At 32.3% G+C, this 23,096-nt stretch overlaps 1 protein-coding gene across 4 annotated transcripts in view; it reads right to left on the bottom strand.

The window, feature by feature from the left end:
* Shab (Shaker cognate b) overlaps positions 1-23,096 on the bottom strand; it is a 151,671-nt gene that overhangs the window by 63,680 nt on the left and 64,895 nt on the right. For 2 of the 4 annotated variants that reach the window (XM_070653959.1, XM_070653961.1), the window contains 2 exons: positions 5,562-6,553; positions 2,205-2,739 (listed from right to left, as the gene is read on the bottom strand). In XM_070653959.1, the coding sequence (XP_070510060.1) occupies positions 2,205-2,739; positions 5,562-5,932 (906 nt within the window). In that variant the 5' untranslated portion in view covers positions 5,933-6,553. The remainder of the gene's footprint in view (positions 1-2,204; positions 2,740-5,561; positions 6,554-23,096) is intronic. The other 2 variants (XM_070653960.1, XM_070653962.1) reach the window with 1 other exon arrangement.

The raw sequence follows: 23,096 nt of genomic DNA, 5'->3' as shown, positions 1-23,096 counted from the left end.
CGGACAAGACACGAGAAAGTGTCCTGACCCTAAGCACGGACAAGACACGAGAAAGTGTCCTGACCCTGAACATGGACAAGACACGAGAGAGTGTCCTAACCCTGAACACGGACAAGACACTAGAGTGTCAAATTCACCTCCCTGTGCTGCTCGGGAAAGCTAAATTTAGCTTTTTAATGATCAAATTATATGACGTAAATTAGAAATGACAACAAAAAAGATTTGATTGATTTTTTTTGTAAAGCTTTTAGGCTACCAAAATTTATTGACGAAGGAGAAAAAGATGACAATTGACGACCTTGTCGGGGTCATAAAAATTTATTTGAGTACTTAATGAGGGTCTATTACGATTGAATAATTAAAGTATTGTCATAAAAATAATGATGTGAGTCAAGAAAGGTTTGTTGGATGTTCTAGGCTTTATCTTGGAATTAAAGCTTATTTTTGTCATTTTTCTTTCCAAATCCTCAGAAATTCTTAACAAATAATCCATAAAAAGTCCGCGACATTTAAACATAAGCTTAGCTAATTATTTCCTTATAAAAAAAAAAACATAAAATTTCTCCGTATCGTCATTTTTAAATATCAAGTTTCGCTTGCTGCTTGTTAAAGCAATTTCTGAACAAAAAAATAATATACAATATATTTAACATAAGAAGACGTCTTAACATATATATTTATAATTATATACAGAATTTTTTATAGTATATAACAAGAAGCTAATTTCATATATAAACAGTAAAAAATAATTGCGAATAAAGTTTTATTCTGAAATAATAAATAATGATTTTTTTCAAGGGGTGACAATTTTTGAGTTGATGGAAATTTTGGATTTTTAGGTAGTAGCGCTTAAAGTTGACTTGATTTTATACGGAGTCGAGTCAACTTTATACAAAATTGAAATCAATTTCGAGCTCTGCTATTTTGAGGAGCTGTAAAGTTCCTTAAAGAAGCCTTTTCCATTCAAATTCATAAGTAAGTTAACCCCGAATAGCACAAAATCGGTTATTCAATCCAAAATCCAACACCAGGACGACGCTACTTGGTATTTTGTAGGATTTAAACCGAATCTGGTTCAAAGTCAGAGACACGGCATCCTGGGCCGGTTTTTTGATTGATTAATCGTTCCGCACCATTCCAGAACAATCCAAAATCCATCAAATCTACCTCAATTATGTCACATCCCAGAAAAAATAAGTAATCATAAAATAGTAACAGAAAAACTAAAAAGACAACAAAAAGTTTATTTTTTTCGGCTTGAGTTGTTGGTTGTAAATTAAAGTAAATCTCTTTAAAAAAAGAGAGTCAAAAAATGAGAAATAAAAATGACAATTTAATGTCAAATCTCCATCACAAATTCCTCCTCTTTCCAAATCCAAAAATGACTGGTATGAAGGAAAAGAGAAGTCATGAGGATGTCGACAGAAAGAAGTCTTTAATATAAAAAAAAATTCACTTTCATTCTTATGTACTTATGGAATGAAAATGAAAGTTTTCAGAATGTAAGGAAGTGAGTTTTTGTGTAAATAAGAACAGATTTTTTTTGATGATCTTTTAGCTGAAAATTTTGTCTTCTTTGCTTCTTGTGAATGCTTTTTGGGTGGATTTTGTCGGGACTTTGGTGAAGTTGGACTGAATTTTTAGAGATTTTTGATGAAAAGTTCTCAATTTTTAAGTTCAAGATGCTTGAAAATCTCAATTTTTGAGCCAAAAATGCTCGAAATTCTCAATTTTTGAGTCCAAAAGCTTGGAAATCCCAAGTTTTAAGTCAAAAATGCTTAAAAATCACAATTTTTGAGTCAAAATGCAAGAAATTCTCAATTTTTGAATCAAAATGCTTGAAAATTCCAATTTTTGAGTTCAAAATGCATAAAATTCTCAATATTTGAGTCAAAACTGCATGAAAATCTTCCTTAAAAAATCCCAAAAGTCAGCCAAACTTCACACAAATACCACCAATAGGATTAAAAAAGGCGCAACGAACAGAAAAAGTTTCTCGCATAATTTTCAATATGAATGAAAAAGTTCTAAGCTTTCCACTCATTACGTCCTCAAAAAATCCAACCGTAGAATCCTCAAAAATGCATCCACAATGAAGATCTAAAGACTCTAAAAAAAGTTAATTCTAAAATCTTAGCCTAAATATATAAAGTAAATCTAATGTATATAATATATAAAAAAATGTCTAAAGGATTCATGCTTACCCTAGCAGCTAAACTAGTATTAGGTTTCTCAAGCAGCTCCCACAAATACTTTTGGTATTGTGCACATTTACCATCGCCAAATTCCTCTTCTTCACGTTGCCTCAGACTTTCCGCTTCCTTTCTCATCTCCTCATGTACATGCTCTTTACGCTGATGATATTTGTGCTGACAACATGACTCCAAATATAATTCATCAACGCCCCAATATTCTAAATCATCACTAAATGCTAGCACACACATTTCATCAACTAAATGTAATTTGCCCGTGCGATAGAAATTTAAAATTGAACTAAAACTTCTTGGATGTCTATCGAAAAAGTATTCGTTGTCGATCAATGAATAATCATCACATAATTCTGATATAGCTTCATGTGTATTACAATCGCGTAAACGACCTAAACGTGTATGTGGCAAGCGCTCCAATGTACGCCACAATACCTCGTGCTTCACACCTCCAACATTTATTATTACGCGACGATTGAGCGCTTTTGAACGCATTATCATAAATGGCTCTGGTGGTATCGATGACATTGATCTAAATGATATTTGAATGCGTGAGTTTTCAGATTTTACTTTTTTTTCAAGGGTAAGGAATGGAAATGTAAAATGATGTGGGAAAATCGATGACTTTTAAGAGCGCATTTTTGCTGTTTTGAATGATTTTTGTTGCTTTATATTGTACTGAATTTGATATTTTTGCAATTAATTGGTTTGAATTTTGATTGAATTTAGATGAGCTGAATTGAACTAAATTGAACTAAATTTAGCTGAATTGAACTGAATTAAACTGAATTGAACTGAATTGAACTAAATTAAACCTAATTGAACTTACTTGAAGGTAATTTCACTAAATTGATCTGAATTGAACTATATTGAACTGAGTTGAATTTAATTGAACTGTATTGATCGTAATTTCATTGATATAAACTAAATTGAACTGAATTGAACTAAATCAAACCAAAGTTAACTAGATTGAGCTGAATTCAAATGAATTGAACTTAATTGAACCAAAGTTGAGAAGATTGAGCTGATTTGAACTGAATTGAAATGAACTAAGTTGAACTGTATTGAACGAAATCGAACCTGATTGAACTGAATTTAATTGTGTTGAATTGAATCGAGCTGAATTAGATTGAATTGAATTGTATTAAACCAAAGTTGACTAGATTGATCTGAATGCATTTGTATTGAACTGAATTGAATCAAATTGAACTGAATTGATTTGAACTAGACCAAACAGAATTGAACTAAATTGAATCGCATTGAACTCAATTGATCTGAATTCAATTGAATTGAGTTGAATTTGAACAAATTCAAACAAAATGGATATGAATTGAACTCTTTTGAACTTGAATTAAATTAAAATAAAGACAAATTAACCAATTAACATCCAAAATGACTCTAAGTCAGATCAAAATGAACGCAACACAAAACATTAAAACAGCAAAAAATGCGTTCATGATGAATAAAAAAAAAGTTGCGAATAATAAAAGAAAGACTCCGTATGAAATTTGATACAGTCGGTGGAATATAAAAATTCCCATAAGCTGTTTCTTATTTTTTTTTTTTTTTGTTAAATCACACACTCTAGAAATAGGGGAGGTAAAGAGATCTTTTCTATTCTACTTCTGTATGCTATCTACTTATTATATTCTGCCTCTCAATAATGGCTTTCTTTTGTGCGTCTATACAGCTCTAGCTACCTTTTCATATGCTACAAAACCTTTTTTTAACAGGAAAAGAATGGAATAAAAAAACCTACACAAAAAAGCATCATCACTAACAGTCTATTTACTTTCTATCTTTTTCTTTTGCTAAGCTTTTAATCTTTAAAATCTTTCTAAAAATTTAATGGAAAATAGCTTTTTGTGCGTTAAAGAGAAGCTCTAGAGAGAAGGGTGTGGAGTTGAGAATAAGAGAGAGGAAATTTCTGTTTTTTTGTTTGTCAATAAGTAGAAGAAAATAGAAAATTGTGTCGTTTGTAAATAATGTAGTTTTTGGATCTGAAGTTTAGATTTGAAGAAGGCAGAAGGGTAGGTAGGGATGAAAATATGAATTGAGCTGAATTGGATGGAATTGAGCTGATTTGGACAAAATTGAACTAAACTGAACTTGATTCAATTGAGATGAAATGAATTGAACTGAAATTAACTGAATTGAACTGAATCAAACTGAATTGTCAGATTTTGTGCCTAAAAATACCTTCTCAGCTCGTTTTTGGGATGACATATCGAACAGAAAACGGAAGAGTTCCAAATAACTGGTCCCGAAGTGGGACTTGAATCCATGTTCAATGATTTTCAGTTGCATACTCTACTAGTGGACTGAACCACTAAGTAATAGGGAGCTTTATGACTAAAAGGCATGATGTTATGTATATATTATAAATTATCTGAATCTCTTGTACTCCTGCACTTCCATTGACATATTGTTGATAAACCATTATAGGAATTATATTCCAAGAAATGCAGTAACCTACCTACGGAAGGGGTTAGAAACTGGGTACTGGGTACTGGGAACTGGGTACTGGGTACTGGGTACTGGGTACTGGGTACTGGGTACTGGGTACTGGGTACTGGGTACTGGGTACTGGGTACTGGGTACTGAATTGAGGCATGAATTATATAAAGCAGGAGGTTAGCTCTTCCATACTAAGGACTCTAGCGATACAAATTAAGAAAGCTCCAGTATCATGTGGATACAAAATGACAAATTAAATGGGGTAGTGAGGAGGTGGTTGTTCCTAAGAACTATTCCCTGGCTTCACCGCTTACAAGGTATGACAAGTTACATCCATAATCACACTACATCTAGAAAGACCATTTTAATATCAAAATAGTGTGAACGAGGATCCAATAACCCCAACTATTACCATACATCATTTACGAACGACTCTCCCAAAAAAAAAAACTTAAAAAAGGAACAAGAAAAATGCTTTTAAGAGTGTGAAAAGAGAGCTTTTATCGGAATATTGATGAAACTCATCTGGGATTGTTTGTCATGATGGAGCTTTATATCCTTACACGAAGGTCATATTGAAGTATTTTTCAATGACTTTAAAGAAGCATTTTTCAAGCACAAATCAATGTCTTTATTTAAAAGCAAGTCTCCTTCAAACTTTCTGACAAATCCGACAGACAACTTCTCTCTCTTTTTCATTCCTCTGATGTTATTAATAACGAATCTCAAAATGAATCATGTTCGCCTACACAGAGCCATTTTGCTCCTTAATTTTATAAATAACCAAGACCTTTTTCTTTCTCTCTGAAGCCGTCAATTGACGGTAGTTTTCCCACACACACAAAAAAAGGTAAAATTTGATTATCTTATCAGTAATATTCAGGACCAAATCAATACCTGGAATGTGCGCTTTGTAACGGTGCCTGGGATAATTGACCATTAGTATTATTATTATTATATCCAGCATGTGTTGGTGATGAAATTGGAAATCTAACACCTTTTTCCATTGCGGGTACATTACATCCCGCCATGGAATCACCCATAAGACCCAATTGCTCATCATCCCAATGACTCTGCATATCTTCTGAATTAAGCATTGCTGCTGCATATTGCTGATGTTGATTGTATTGTTGTTGATGTAATCGATGATTATTGTGTACAGCGCCATTATATGACAGATTGAATGGAGGAGGTATTGAGATTGCAGCGTCATCAAGTTCTTCCCAGCGCACCGCGTCTTGTTGTTCACGATCGCGTTCGCCCACCATACGGGTTTCTGTTCATTATACCACAACAACCAAACAACAGTAGTAGATAAGTGTGTGGATAATGACTTAATTTATAAATTTATGCTTTTTTTTTGTTATTATGTTAAGTTCCTTGAGGTTCACTATTTTTAAATCTTCATTTTCCGTTAAATTTAAATGCTTTTTCACTTATTTTTATTCTATTTTAGGTAATTTGATCTTCCTATCAACTCTCAATTTACGTCACACTAATTTATTATTTTCAGACATTCATATACACAATTTAATTAATTTTCTTTTTCTTTATCTCTTCTTCAGCCACTACCTTTCCTGATATCACTTTCCTTTATCATATTACACTCACTTAATTTTCACTCGAAAAATATTTTTTTTTCGCACTTTATGTCTATATATGTTTAGTTATCTCCTTATACACACACAGTTCCTGCTATCTATTATTTTCTATTTCCTTTGTCACGCGTTCGCGTCTTGTGATGATAATGTTCGTTTACCGCCACCGCCACTAAAAATTATATTGTTGTACAATGAGTGAGCTTTTTTTAACATCTGGCGGAACATAATGTCAATTATATGTACAAATATTTATCATCCTGGAACCAATTCTTCGAGTATTCATGTCTTCTGGAAGTAAATAAAAGATGGAGAAAGAAATGTGTTAATGGAAAATTGTGAATTAAATTGTCTATTTCGAGTTTAAATGAAAATTAGAGCCCAAAGTCGACATGGAGTCGAGTTGACTTCAGTCAACTTTTTCATATAAAATCTGAGTTGACTTCGAGTTCTGATCAAGATTTAATAGATTTAATTGATTATTTTCATTAAAAATTGATAGAATTGCTTTTAAAATTGATCAAAAACGCTTAAACAAATTGCAAAAAAAATCCCTAACGGTTTTCAAAAGTTCAAAAATTTCATTCACCATTTTGGAAATTTTTCTCCACTTCGAAAAGTATTTTTGAGCTATTTCAATCAGTTTTGAAGCTATTGTTGATATAATTTGTGATTTAGGTGTAAAAAAGTGGCAAAATTTAGACAATATCAGGTCAAGTTTGTCAGTATCAAGTTTTAGTCAAATTCATCAATTTTCAAGTAAAAACGAATAATTTACAATCTCAAAGCACACTTATATAAGCAAACTTCATGTAATCGTAATGCCTTAGTGATTTGAACACTTGACTGGCAATCAAGAGAGACGAAGTTCGATTCCCTCCTTAACAATTTTGTGCAAAACTTCCAATATTAGCTTCATTTTCCTTAAAACTGTTCTTGCCTTTAAAACCATTAAATTTTCCCCTATTAAAATTTCATCGTCACAAGAAAACTAGACAAACATCCAAAGACACGAAATGACCTCTATTTCCATTATGTGCAAAAATACAGAGCAAGCACGAATGAGAACATAAAACGTGAACGAATCTTAATTCAGCTCATAAAGAATTCAAATATCATCTCATAGCTGAAATTCATTATTTATTTTCGTTCCTGCCATCTTCTCCATGCTTGCCTGTAAATTTATGTGGACTTTAAAAATTCATTCGATATTAAAGGCATATAAAAAAAAGCCGCAAAACAATAGTATAAATAAAGAAGAAGTATTGAAACATGTATATATGCTTCAAGGGGTCTAAAAGTAAGCATTCTGTAAGTTTTGTACAAGCGCATGTTCATGTGGTTGTGTTGTTCTGTGGTTTGAGGCTTTTGCCCTTACTACTTGATTCTAACAACAATCGATATATTCTCATTTCCACTTTAACTCTTCCAATTTCTCTATTTTCTATGTCTAGTACGCTATTCCTTAATTTTTTCCACTTGCTATAAGTTTTTTTCTAGGTACGGTATACATCATTTCCACGATTTTAATTCTTTACCTATTTCTTGAATATGAATATGCTTCCTTTTCGTTCTAGAGCATGATTTTTAGCAATTAGAGTGTCAACTAAGTACATTCTGACATTTTGCATCCAAATTGCATCGATTTTATGAAAAATTGACATTTTAAATAACAAAAAACCGTTAAAGATTTGATTTTTTACTGACTGTTAATTTTTGAATTTCTAGAAATCTTTGAAAAATAACTAAAAGCACTTGAACTAAATCAATTTAATGAAGAAATGAAGATTTGAATTTAAAAAAATTTGAATTTCAATTGACCGTTCTTTTTCAAAATTCTTGAAATAATTGAAAAGTTAAAAAGTGTCCAAATTAACACAATTTCATGAAGACTTAAAATTATAAATTCAAAAATACGGTTAAAAATTTGAATTATTAATAACCGTTATTTTTTCAAATTTCAAAAAACCGTTAAAAATTGATACCCATTATAAGCAAGTTATGCGTCTCACAACCACACCCAATTGCCAACATTTCACACTTGATACACTTCTGCTTCCTTTTTCTTCCTTTTTCTTCCTCCAATATTGTTAGACGGAAAGGAAGACTCATTCAAGGTGAGTATTGCCGCCTTCTGTACACGAATATTTCCATTTCCATACATATGAAATATATCGAACAGAAATGAGAATGAATATAAAAAAAATAAGAACAGTCAATGAATGAAAATTTCCTCTCCTGCTTTTTTTTCATGTTCTCCGGAAGTTTCAACCCTCCATACAGCATATTTTTTTTGCTGCTGTTCGTTACCACAATCTATGTATATCAAAAAAAAAGTGTTGTGTAGTATGATATTGCGAAAAATAAAATTATATAAAAGAGGAAAAAATTCTTTATTTCGGCTGTGGAAAAATGGAGGAAAAGTGAAAGCTTCTCGTGGTTTTAAGCTCTTGAACGGAAAAAAAATTTTTTTTTCAGCAAGTGGTTTTTTCCCGTAATACTCTAATAAATTCAGATATTTCTTTTTCATTCCTACTTCTTATTCTTGTGCTTTGCAGCAATTTTTATCGTGGCTTTGTTGAGTTATTCAATGGGAATATATTGAGGCGGTTTTGTCTGGCTGACAGATGTTTTTTGAGGGATGGAAAGATTATAGGGTGAATTTTAAAAAGGGGCATTTAGAATGTTGATCTGGACTAGCTTAATAGAGTTGTGATTTTATAGTGTAGTTCGGTCAGTTAATTACAGAAGAGAGAACCTGTGGAAGGTGATATCCAGTATAAGTGGCCATTGCAGTAGGTAACAGCCAGCCTAAAGAACCATCGACTGCAGACGGCAATCAGCGGAAGGTGGATTTGTAAGCAACAAACACCTAATTTTGCTAATTCTGTTCAAAGATTCAATAACTGATATTAAAGCCTTTTTGCTGTTTAATTTTTGTAATATGGGTTCTGGAAATGATGAACACAGACTTCATTAAAAAGTTAAAGACAATAAATTGCAATCAAAGTTTGTGGTTCGAATCCCACTTTATTCTATAGGTCACTAATGATATACACTGTTGCAATTGATATTGGCAATTGGCAAATTGCAACCAGCGATTGAACCAGTTTGAGACGTCATCTGAGATAGACTGTGGATCACAGTAATGACCATAGAAGTAAGTAAGTAAGGAGACTTGTTTTTCGCAGTCAGCATTTGGTAGCCAACAATATAATTGTAATTAATTGAACATACTGCTCTTATAGGCAAAAAACGTGTTTTCTGGTACAGAAATGTCATTACGGTATCTTAAAAGCAGTCTCTTTGCCTGTTAGGGCAAGGAGCATGTTCATAACTGTAAAAAATTGAGCATGCTCAAATATACTGATTAAGAATACTCATAAGCAAGCTCAATTAGGTTAATATGCTCATTTTCAGTTTGATCTAGCTAGTTCAGCCCCTCCATTTTCAATAATCATCAACGAACAAACTCTATTAATTAAGTTTTAAACAATAAAGACAATAAAGACAAATCTCATCTACGGAAGTAAATTAAAACATCAATAGAAACATTTTGCCAATTTACTCAACTTCAAAGCCTATAAAAGTCTCCCCTCGATTGACATTTTCTATTGTCTTTTGACTCTATCAAAGCATTTTTTTATAGAAATTAATTTAATTCCACCTCAAAATTTATACCAGATTATTTTTAATTAAAGTCTATCCCCTCAACATTTATATCCACAGAAGAACCCCTCATAAGTTCTCAAACTAAAATTCGACATGCCTTAATATAATTAGCTCCACTAACGATATATCCCCAAAATAATTCATCCAAATTCACGCTCAATAAATTTTTTCCATCAGCCTAAAAGAATAAAAAGGCACCAAAAAGCGTCAACTCAGAATATCGTAAAGCTAACCAACTCGCTTATTGCTTCGCTCTTTTTTTTTACAACACATTCGCTTGCTTTCTTTCCTAATTTGTATTCGCTCATTGCCATTTGTGTCAACGACGCGTTTGAATGATTAAGAATAAGTGCCTTCTTGCGCATCATGTAGGAATGTATTCTTGCTTGCTATTTTTCTTACTATATAGCACCCTTAAGTGTCTTATGATGTTTTATTGTTGCCTTGAATACGATGAATGTAATAATATTGCTGTATACGTTTTAATCAAGGGTAAAATAATTTGTAAATGAAAGGTTGGATTGTTTGGGGGACCTGGAGATGGTCAAAGTTGAGTTGAACCTTGAACCTCAACAGACAATGAGGATATTCACTTAAATAAGTGAACTCTTGAGTATACTCAGTCAATACAAGTGAACATATTCAATTTTGTGAGTATGCTCTTTGTCTGTTATGGGAAATTGATTAGAATTAAGCTTTACTGTGTCAGCAAACTAGGAACATCGTCCACCTGGCTTGCATGATGAAAATCTGGCAACCAGAATGACATAAATAAAGCAGGTTCGGCTACAAAACTTTTAAAGCTCTAGAATGGCAATTCTACTAACATCAAATTTAAGTCATCCTTTTGTGGCTTCCATAAGGCTGCCAAGTTCAGGCTGCTCCCAATTAGCAGCCATATCGAATATGTCTGTATAGAAGAACATATCGAATATGTCTATGCCATTTGACAGCCATATGGAAGTCACATGGAGGCGGATTTGATGTAAATAAAAGAGTCTTCAAAGCTCTATGGCTGAACCTTTTACCTCCGTGAAGCTGCTCGGGCAACTTGACTAGGAATGGTTAGACTCAAGTCAGGCTAGCAATCAAACACGACAATACTCAATGAAAGCTAAATTTTTCAAACCCAATTCATTATCTAGATTCCACACTTTAATTCAATCGAGTATCAAAATTGCAAATATATTCACAAAATTTAACATCCAGCAAGCTTTAAGTTCCATTCACTTAACATTCAACCCCATCTGTTCACCCCTTGAAATTGAACATAACGTATCTTCCCAGGGTAAACGGATAGTGTCCTGCTTTTAGCATTCATATTTTAGCAGTGTCCTGCTTTTAGCACTTTTGTTTGAAATTTGAAAACCAGTTAGAAATTTTCACAAAAAACTTAATTTATTCTTGAATTTAGAGCATAAATTTCAGATCTTATTGATAATTAGTTCATAATTTACAGATATATTATCAATTTACTTGATTAATTCATCAAATATCAATTAATATTAACGTTAAAAATTTTGTGTATTTACCGTTAATTTTTTATTCAAATTTCAAATGCTAAAAACAGTACAAATTTTTGTAGAACCGTACAAAAATAACTGTCACTTTTTCTATGCGTTTACCCTGGGTATCTTCATGTATAAATTTCTCTTTTTTTTCTGTGTATTTTTATGTTCGACAAAAAAAAAGTGAAATAAAATGTGATGGCAAGAAAAGATGAATAAGAAGAAGATAAAAAGACATTCGAATGCCTACTTTAAAGAGACGAGATAAAAAACATGAAGGAAGGAACATGAATAAATATGATATGTAAAAGGCATTAAAGTAATGAAAAGGATGCGCAATATTTTCGATTTAAACTCAAAGAAATTGACAATTTTTTATGGCATTGCTGACTGCATAAAAATAAATGAATAGAATTGAAAAGTTTCAATTACGATAAAAACTTTCTCGCCATTTTGCCTGGTCTCAAATGAAATTGTGACTACTTATAGTTCCATTAAAAGCATGCTTACAATCTGCCTTGATGGAAATTTACGGAACAATCAAAACATATCCATTGTCTAAACCAGTGATGGACAACCTTTTATTTTTTGGGGCACAACTTCATGGCAAGCTTCGTCCGAAACTGAACAAGCCATACGATTCAAGGCATTTTCAAGAATTTAGTGTGTCGTGGCACACAGGTTGCCCAGTTGTGGACAACCTTTTGTTTTTTGCGGCACACCTCGATATTAAACCTCAAAACTGCACACGGCTTACGGTTCTTGTCATTTCCAAGAATTTACCGTGCTGCGGCCCACATGTTACCCACCACTGATCTAAACACAAAGAAAATCCAATTTGTAAGCATTTTATTCGTCCTACAAAGACATTTTTAAGGGAAAAGTTCCTTTAATTGATAAGGAAAATGAAAAATGATTGTTGTCCTACATTCGTGTGCTTTCCGATTCCATTGAATTTGTTTGTTTATCCAGTTTATCTTTCAATTCGGGAGTGAAATTAATGAAGTAAAATTTCGTTGAGTATTTTTAGACGTGGGAGACGTTAAAAATGATTTTGGACAAAAGCTTGGATAACAAGGACATAAGTCATAGAAATTTGTTGAGTATTGTGTAACTTAATGGATTGGCATGATGCACGATTAATTAAAATTAATGGATCAAATGGATATAAATGTTAAAGAGATTTGTCAAAATGCCATCTATTGAATTAAATTAAGGAATTGTTTTTCATTAAAGGCGATTTTGTAAGCTTTGTGAAAATTGGCAGGAGTTTCGGGACTGGAATATTCAATTTCACACATGAGTAGAGGATTTTTCATTAATTACGTTCCAGAATAACGGTTCCTGTTGTTTTCTTCTCGAACGGTTAACATGCTTGTTAACATGTGAATGTTATTCCTTGCTGGATAACAGCCGGATTCGTGCCATGGATTTAAAGCAATAATTGTTACAAAATTATCGAACACAGCTTCGATTGCTTGTGTAGCCTTCTTTTAATTTGGCAACATTGCATTTATCAAACGACTACAATGTCCTGTTCTAGCTTGCGTTAATTACCTTCTTTAGGTGTTTCAGAATTATCTCCGAGTTTTAACTTACTTTTATTACTTACAATAGAGTTTTCAGGACTAGGTCCGAGTTAAATGCAGCGCTGCTAGTGAAAACCCTCAGTATTTGCTATCAGAACAGAGTGAAATGTGATATGTGATCTTCCAAATGGCACACGTAATAGAAATTATGGAAAATAGTGTCCCCAGGCCGACTTGTCGCTAGAGCAAAATTGGATTATTTGGAAAAGAGGAATTACTTCTTCAGGACACACTTTTTGGTTGGCATGGGGAAATGATGGCGAAATTCTAGTGAAATTTAGTTGAAAAGAGCTAAGGAAAACCTCCAGTCAGTCACATAGGCATGAAAATAGTATTATCTCTTTTTCCAAGCTTTATACCTTTCAAGTATCTTAAATAGACAAATATATTAGCACAACAGTAAGTCTATCTATCCTATACCCATTTTGGTACTTCAATCTTTGAATTTCAATCCCCTCATACCTCCTTATCAAATTTCCAAGAACGTCCTTCTGTTAAAAAGCACTCTAAAAACTTTCCATAACTCGTCAATCATGACCTATGAATATTTAACATCTCAAAACTTCCAAAAAGGAAGAAGAAAGCAAAAAAGTCTCGGATTAAGAAAAGAAAATTTCTTCTTAATGAACTTTTAGATCTAATTTATTCTAAAAGAAACTTTATCGATTATGGAAAGTAAATTTAAGCATGTAAACCAATAATGTGACATAAGATATATTTATGGATGTGGCCTTCCTCACAAAGATTGTCGTTAAAATTGCTGTAAATACTTTTGCATGTTATGGACTCATATAATTACTAAGTGAGATTCCATTTTCTTTTATATCAATCAACAAAAGGCACTTCCTCTTCTTTTATTGCATTGCCTTCTTCTTGAGTCAGTCACCAACCACAAAAATATTTCTTCTCTTTAACATTTCTAATGATTATCTTTACGACCACATTCATTTGAATTATAATATATTGGTACGCATTTATTGAATTTCAACAAAGAAAACTTTCATGCTTTTTTATGGTATTAGTATGATAGTTTTCATTAAATGTATGGTTATTATCGATCGATTTTCATTCCATTGAGTCTTTGTTGGTTAGGAACAAAAAAAAAGAATTATCGATTTGTGGCTGGAAAGAATATTGAATTAACTCAACAGTTTTCTAGATTGAGTTCTTATTAACCCCAATGAGTGGTCGGTTAGACGCTTAATGGAAAATTTGTAAAACGTCTTGGAAATGGTAATGTTGTTACATTTTGGGGGTATATGTATATCCAAGTGTAATTCGAGGAACTATGTGAAAATGGATTAAAATCAGCCATCATGGCTCGTCTAACTTTTAAAACGGAGACAAATCAACTTCCAAGTTTTGCTGCTCGGATATTAGGCAAAGTCCTAGACAACCATGACTCTGACTTTATTCCGAATTCGGTTTAAACTCGCTTGGAAAGCACATGGCTTAGAAACGGTCGAATTTAGGCCAATTTTACTCTAGCTTGAAGCCGGGTTTCATAGAATCTGATCTAGGGCTAGAGTCATGCTGGCCTGTAGATGAATTTTACGCTATTTCATGCTTCCGAGCCGAAATGATGAAAGTCTGGAGCTGGCGTCATCATGACCTGAGATCAAATTTCATCGATTCTAGCCAAGGATTAGAGTCACGCTTTCCTAATGTTAGGTTTTTGGCTATTTCATGTAGTGTGCTTTCCAAGTCGAGATCATGTCACAATCATGCCAGCCTGGTGCCGGATTATGGATAAATCAACCAACTTGTTCGGTTAACTTATTCGAGTGTATTTTAAAAGTTTGTACCAAAGTCTATATTGAAGTCTGTCGAACTTACATGATTCACAGCACAATGAACTGTTATATCACACAAAAAGAAGCAACAACATAACAGTCAACGGAATGATGAGTCAAAAAAAAATCGATGATCCCCAACTCTTTTTCGAAACATCCCTAAAAATTAACTAAAAGTCATTTCTCATGATGACTATTGAAACTTTTTTTGACATAATTTATTTGCCTCCTTTTTTAACCATACCAAAAATCTACATGTGATATCCTACACGTAAAAAAATTGATTTCTAGGAAATTCTTTATGTCAAGCTATAATTTTCATTATTCATACTAAACATGATAATTTTGGATACATTTTAATGTTTGTTATTAAGGCATATGCCAGAACTAATCCTTTTTATTTGAATATGTTGATTCTTCATGGGTTTTTTGTCTTCATTTTATCCATGTGTGAATTTATAAAGTCTCTTATTTTTGATGATAAGGTTATAGTATAAAGGAAGAAGAGGCATTGTGGGTGTGAAATCTTCAAGAGTACTTCTCGGAAGACATGGGAATATTTGACAAATCTCAAGCAAAAGATGATACTTTTTTTTCTTCTTTGGAAGATTAAAGTGATGTGTTTTGTGATGAAGAATATTTTGTGTGATCCTTGAAGAATATTAAGGGTTTTTTAGTATTTTTGAAGGAAATTTGTGAACATTTTACAATTCTGTTGTAGATTTTCAAATTTGGGTCAAATTTTGAACGTCATTTGAAATTTTTTGAAATTTTGGTTCAAAATTTAAACCTGGTCTGAAAGTATTTGAATTTTTAGGTCAAATTTTGAATTTTAACTGAAATTTTGGATTTTTTTGGGTCAAATTTTGAACTTTAGGTTAAGAATTTGAATTTTTTGATCAAAATTAGAACTTTAATTGACACTTTTTTGAATTTTCGGACTAAATTTTGAACTTTAAGGTTACCTTTTAAATCTTGATCAAAATTTTTACTTTAACAGAACTTTTTTAAGAATTTGTGTCAAATTTTGAATCTAAGTCAATTTTGTTTTGGATTTTGAATCAAGATTTGAACTTTATTTGCAGGATTTTGAACTTTTGATTAAAAATTTAACTTTCAATTCAATTATATTGAATATTAAAACTAATTTTGAATCTAAACAAGTTTTCATCACAATATTAATCAAAATTTGAACCTAAACAGCTGCATTATGCATAAAAACTTAATCTTCAACTTCTTAAAACTATCAATTCTAAATAAAAATCTCCAAATTCATGTTTAATTCGCTTCCATAATGAACTTCAACCTCAATCCCCATCTCACAATAAATCACATCCAATATTAAGTCCACCATTATGTCACAAGGTTAATCTTCTTTTTACCACAAGACATGCTTAAGCAGGATAAAGTCTAGTTTGTAGTCTCATTTTCCATCATTTATCACCTTCCATATCCACATCCTCAAACAAAATGCCCACTTACAAACACACAAGGCACTTTATTGTTTTGAATTAATTTTGATAAACCATTGACCTGTTAGACTTTCTACATGATATATAGTTCTATTACTCACATTCATAAGTTAAATATATTATATACAATAGATAAAACCATCAGCAACTCTATACAGTAAAACAAAATTTATTGATTTTAAATTATCATTTCAGTGTCGAAGTAAATCAAGATAATGTACGAGTAAATGTAAATATTTTGTCAGTCGAATGTATGACAGAAATCTATAATTATTCATATATGATCAACAAATAATTAATAATGTGATAACGGGTTGGGGGATATAAATTATGTGATGAGTTTTATTTATTTTCAATCGATTTGAATTTTAGTGCTGTTGAGGATATTCTAGAAATTTTTAAAAATACTCAAAAAATACGTGTGTTTCAACTATTCGAGAAATTTTTCCGATCGATTAACCACTTCCATGTTATGCACTCTGTGGAGTTTTTCTTTTTTGTGTCCATGACCTAATTTTTATGTTCGATTTACTGGGAAAAATACAGAATTTTGATGCAGTCATCATTAATTTTGAGTTTTTCTCGCTAGAGCAGTGTTTTCCTTACTTTTATGTGGCACGACTCATTTATTGTTGGCTCTTACATGATTGATTAAAGAAAACGGTGTTAAATATCGAGATTTAGCCTCTAAAACTCATTGGCGGAGCCTTTTTTATTTGTTGAACTCGAGATTAGTTTGTTGCGGCACACAGTTAAAATAACACTACTCTAGAGTCATGCATTCATTTCATGATTTAAAAGGACAGCTTCTTTATGACAAATATTCTTTCTCAAAACTAATCAAAATGGCGCCAGAAAATGTAAACATTAAAATTAAATTTTGAGTATTTTATCAATTTAATCATTTTTATACTGAATTTTTGAACTTTTGTGTAGTTTTTGCCATCTTTAGCAATCAATTGCAACATTTATTGAACATTTTAAGTCAAAATTGAGCTTTCTATTCTAATTCTAATTTTAAAACTAAAACTGGAAAGTCAAAAATGGCGCGAAAATTTTTAATTGTAAATTCAAAGTCATGTGTTTTTAACGAGTTTAAAGACAATAATAACAATTTTGTGGCGAAATTCATCTTTTTAACAGCTATGGATGGCTATGGACATTTAAGAATTGAATCTTTATCCAAAATCCATCATAATTTGAGAATCTTATCCTAAATGTGCCAATCAAGGATGGATAACTTGACTCTAATTGCCATTATCTAGCTTAGCTACTTTAAGTCATTAAACCATTCAAATCTCAGAGCTCCAATACAAAAAACCTCCAAATATTCAGCACTTTTCATTCCTCAATTTTCCCCTCAATTTAATCAAATATTGCCCGAAAGTCAATCATCACTGATAAGACTCCTTTATTACAGAACCTCATTTACATCTTCCTTATTTTCATTTCAGTCTCTTATTTTCCATCTCATTCAATTCCTCTATTCATTTCTTCCTTTATATTGTTCAATTGTTTAGATATTCAAATTTATTTTGATAAGAATATAAAAAAAAAGTATGAAGGAATGAGTACGAATAGAATGGAAAGCGAACATAATAATAATAACGTGGGTGGCACTTGTTGATTTATCCATACATACAAAAAATGGAAAAGTTCGTGGGGAACAAGAAAATGACAGAACTGAATATTAGTGAAATATCATTTCAAATCGAAGTTGATAGACAGAACAGCAACAAATGTAAGGAAGAAGGAATAAAGGTTGGCAATATTTCACAATGAATTATGTCAGTCTATTAACCTTTTTCTTATTGTCTAATTCATAGCTGTTTGCTTAACTTATTCAGCTATTATTTGAAGGCAACAAGCTTGACGGACAAAAAATTGTTAAGGGACTGAAAAAATCATGGCCTTTTGTCCTGCATGCTTCCCCTTCCATTGAATTCATCACAAAGACATGTTGCATGTCAACAAAAAATATTCAAAATTTTTGCTTTAAGGCATTTCGGAAGTTTTTTTCATCTCATAGGCAAAGCTATCCCTAATTTTCACATTGCATGACTTTTTATGCTTTAAGGATGGAAGGCCAACATGGAATGTCATAAAAATTTAATAACCTACATAATGAATTTGTTCGTAATTTTTTTAAGGACAAATACTTCATAAAAATGTGTGAGTTTGGATTGTGGATATTGAGGGTGGAAACTAGGAAGCTAAAAGATTCATAAAATTTTAATTGAAATTGTAATTGTGGAATTTTTTTTTAGGGAATTGTTGGTTGTTAAACTTTTTTTTTGTTGAGTCATGGTGTTATTAGAGTCTAGAGGTGAAGAGTTTGAGTTGGTTTTGGGGGATCTGGAATATAATTTAGGTCAATGTTTCTCATGATATGCTCTGCGACACACAGACAACTGTATCGCGACAAGATTTCAGGTGTGTCATCCACTTTAAAGTTGAGTCGACTTTTGTATGGAATTGATTTGACTTTTTCATATAAAATCCAAGACAACTTCAAAGTTTGGTTGATTTTTCACACTCTGACTTGATTACTCTACCGAGAAATATCTGCTTTCAGCTTGCAATCTACAAAACAGAGCTTGAATTCGATGTTTCCATACTAAAATATACATAATCTGAGCCAGTTTTGAGCTATCTTGAATAGCACAAATCTGGTCATCCAGTCTTCCTTTCTGGTGTCACGTCATATTATAGTAGTAAGCTAGGTCCGAAACCGCACACAAATTGCCCAATAATGGGTTAAGCGATCAAAAATGGGGCCAAATGCCTGCGTGACTCTGGCCTATCTGCCAGTTTTTGGATCGACTTGCTATTCGGGTTTGTTACCAACAATCAACATTTACATATCAGCCATTATCAGTAATGGCTACGAAAAGAATCTTAAAAATTTAATTTCAACATGTTCCTACTCTCTAAAACATCCAATCATTCCAAAATACCTCAAAACAGTTTGCAAAATTGCCAAACTTCATATCAAATTTCATCACAATTTAAATTCCACATCAAAATTCCTAATGCATCCCAATACTTTATTAATCCCAATAAAATACCTGCTTATAAGCTCCATAAATACATTTATCATATTTCATTCTCAATAAACGATAATCAAAAATAATTTTGCGTCTATAATATCAACAATTTGAATTTTCAATTCATATAAATTTCGATTAATACTTTCAGACTGAGAATTTCCCGTGGCCAATGCCACAAATAGATAGAACCCGAACAGCATAGAGTGTTTGGAAGGGTAACGTTGCGTTGTTATATTAATAGTAAGATGCGAAGATGCCCAGACAGCACTATGACGGATTTGGATCAATTTTTATGGCGAAAACTGTAGTTCGACGCATTGTGTCGGTCTGGATTAAAATAGACAGAAATATAAAAATTCAGATAGTTGTTTTGGGAAGAAGAGAATGGAATTTATGTCTGTGACCCATGCAACTGTTGGATATGGGAGTTTTCAATTGATACACCCGAATAGCTCAAATCGGTTAATCGATCAAAAGTCCGAACATATGGTATGGCTCTGTCTTGAGGGCACGTTTGGTATGGTCGGCACCATGACCACAATCATGCTAGAGTCATGTTTGCCAGGTGTAAGATTTTAGATCCATAAACCGACTTGTGCTGCTCGGGATACCTTAGATATTCACTTATATAGCATATTAAACCATTTTCATATTTCCATAAAATTCTGATTTTTTTAAATCAATTCTCCGAAGCAATAATAGAAAAAATAGTTCCAATGATGGACAATAGGCAATTGAAAAGAACAATTTGCAGGTCCGTTCAATGACTGGCGAATGACGAGACATATGAAAAAATTTTCACATTTGTATGCATAAAATAAACTGGAAAAAAAGAAATGCTTTGAATTCGAAAAGTTTTTCCAACTCGACAGACATAAAGAAGGAGGAGGAACAATAAAATACAGTCAAAAGTGGACATTTATGTGAAGCTTAAATGAATATCCACTGATGACATGAATACGAATAAATTGCATGAAAAAATAAATTTTAATAGAGAAAAACTGTGAATTGAAAGGAATGAAAAGCGTTTATTTATGTTGCATGATTCACTTTTTTTCATCAAATCATTTCACGCCATGATCGCGCACTTTAATATAAAGGCAAGGAAAAAAATATTTTCGCTACATTATTTTCTTTTATTCTGTCACTTAATCGTGTTTAAGTGCAGAGTGAAGGCTTATTGAAACAGGAAATAAGCTCTTGATAGTTTATGTTGCTATTTTTATAGTTTTAGCGATTAACTTTGTTGAATTAATCGGTTTGGCTTGAAGTTTATGAAAAACACGTGATTTTGTAGATTTTTTAAAACACGTGGTTTTGCTGTTTTTGCAACTTTTTCAGCATTTTCAAATAGAAAAGTACCAACAACTGTTGTTTATACTATTTTTGCCACTTTTTTGCATCGAAACGTAAAAAAATCACGATAAAATTCTAATTCTATCAAAAGTTATGGCTAAAAAACTTTTCGAAGTGGAAGACTTGAAAAACAAAATGGCGGTTTCAACAGCTTGCTTCCTAAAAGCTATTTGAAGAAGTTTTTGACGAAAATAAACTCAATACTCAGTAATATAATCAGAATATCTCAAATGTGCAGCCTAACCTCAAAAACTCAAAACTCCTTCCAACCTTTCTCCTTCATATTAATCGACATTTCTTTTGAATATACTTTTCAATGTCGATTTATAAAAAATACTCATTTTCATTCACCCTTCTTCATATTAAGATGTCTGCCACTTGTAATTCTTTAATGTTAATAGCATTTCTGTAGTTCCTTTATTCTTTCGTTGTTGCACATTTATTTTATTGCATGCAATCATTATTAATTTTAAAGAAAATATATAATAAAGGAAAGTCTGCGAAATTTAATATTTATTTTTATGAATCAAAGTCATAATGACATTAATTTGTGTTAAATGATTCAATTATATCATAAAGAAAATTCGCAGTACTTGACTTGACAAATTGCTGATTGTTGTCTAGAAAATATTCAAGTAGGTGGAAAATATTCAACTAGTTTTTAGATGGAGAACTTCCATAATTGTCTTTGTCATTATCAAGAGTTATGGTAGTAGGGGTAAAGTGGGGTAGAGAGTACTGGCTTTTGATGTTGAATTATAAGAAGTTGGGGGGTTTCCAATTCTTAATCAGGTATGTTGAGGATGAAAGAGGGCGTGAATTGTTAAGGTCGAGATTCGTGTAATCTTATGTGTAATTTGCGACCTTTTAAAGAGCTTTACAGTAATATTTTCAAATGTTTTCAAAAGAACTCTAATTGACTTCTACCCCTTGTCATTAGGGCTTCCCGAAGTCTCGGTTTCGACGAGCTATTGTTACCGGGACTGATACCAAAACCAAAACTTAGGTCGAGGTCAAATCCGAGACTAAGACTAAGGCGGGGATAGAGTCCGAGACTGAGAATAAGAATAAGACTGAGGTTGAGATTGTGACTAAGACTAAGACTAAGACTGAGACTGAGACTGAGACTGAGACTGAGACTGAGATTGAGACTGAGACTGAGACTGAGACTTTGGCCGAAACCAGGATTAAGACACAGACCAGGACAGAGAACATGACCGAGGCCGGAACCAAAACTGAAATCAAGGTAGAAACCGAGAATGTGAATGAGCTTGAAGCCAGGATCGAGTCCGAGACTGAGACTGGGACTGTAGGGCAACAACTCAAGACTGGAAACTCTTGTTCTCGGTCTCGATAGCCTTTATTTGTTATGAGACTCAGAAATTGTATCACTATCCCTACATAAACCATCAAAAACTACAAACTAAACAAGCATTCACTACACGTTAATACAGTCAACTTTTTCAGCATTCTGTTCTGAATTTTTATCGATTTTTCTTCCAACTTTTTTTCCTAAATGATTCAGCAAACCATAAATTTTTTACTGTGAGAAACTTTTTTTTTTGATTTATTTCAAATATTTTGGCTATACAAACAGCACCAGCAGCAACAATATGATGAATTTTCAAATACGTTATTCCCATTCCTTTCTGAAATATTCATTCGGTAGACATTTCACAACTTTATTTTTTTTTTACACATGTGCATATCACGAAATTCACATGCGAAAAAATTCCTCAAATGCAATTGCACTTCTGTCGCTGAAAAAAAAAATTGCATTTTTGATGAGGAAGAAAAAGTTTTTCTTTTTTTTTCAATTCAGTCATCATTAGCTTGCTGCGAATGTGTGTATGTTGGTATCGTTATTTATGCAAATTACAGAGTGAGAGAGCTGCTTTATATTAATGCTAGTATAATTAGATATATCTCATTGAATGAAAACATGCAAAAGTCACTAAACTCCTCTATAAAATAAGTTGAGTATATGTGAAGAATTAAATGATAATGTTGGCTGTTTTAATCGTGCTGTCAATCAAACTAGATGGGAGAAAAATCAATAGAGAGGTAGGTTGATGGGGAGGCATAGATTGTGGATGTGGAGGTAATTATGGAAAATATGTGAATGTTTAAGTTTGCAAAAAGATTGTGACTTTTTACGTCGACAGAAGTTCTGCAGAACTTCTGCAGAACTTCTGCAGAACTTCTGCAGAATTTCTGCAGGACTTTTGCAGAATTTCTGCAGAACTTTTGCAGAATTTCTGTAGAAATTCTGCAGAAATTCTGCAGAATATTTTTCATAATTTTCACACTTTATCAAAAAAAAAAAGTTCGCTCATGCCATGACTTGAACTCATGACCTCATGTTTCAATAACCTTAACTTAAACCATTGCGCT

Source organism: Chironomus tepperi, unplaced genomic scaffold (genome assembly GCF_022539635.2).
Source record: "Chironomus tepperi strain 1889 unplaced genomic scaffold, CSIRO-AGI_Ctep_v1 contig_74, whole genome shotgun sequence".
Taxonomy (NCBI): domain Eukaryota; kingdom Metazoa; phylum Arthropoda; class Insecta; order Diptera; family Chironomidae; genus Chironomus; species Chironomus tepperi.
This window is presented reverse-complemented; position numbering and strand designations above follow the sequence as displayed.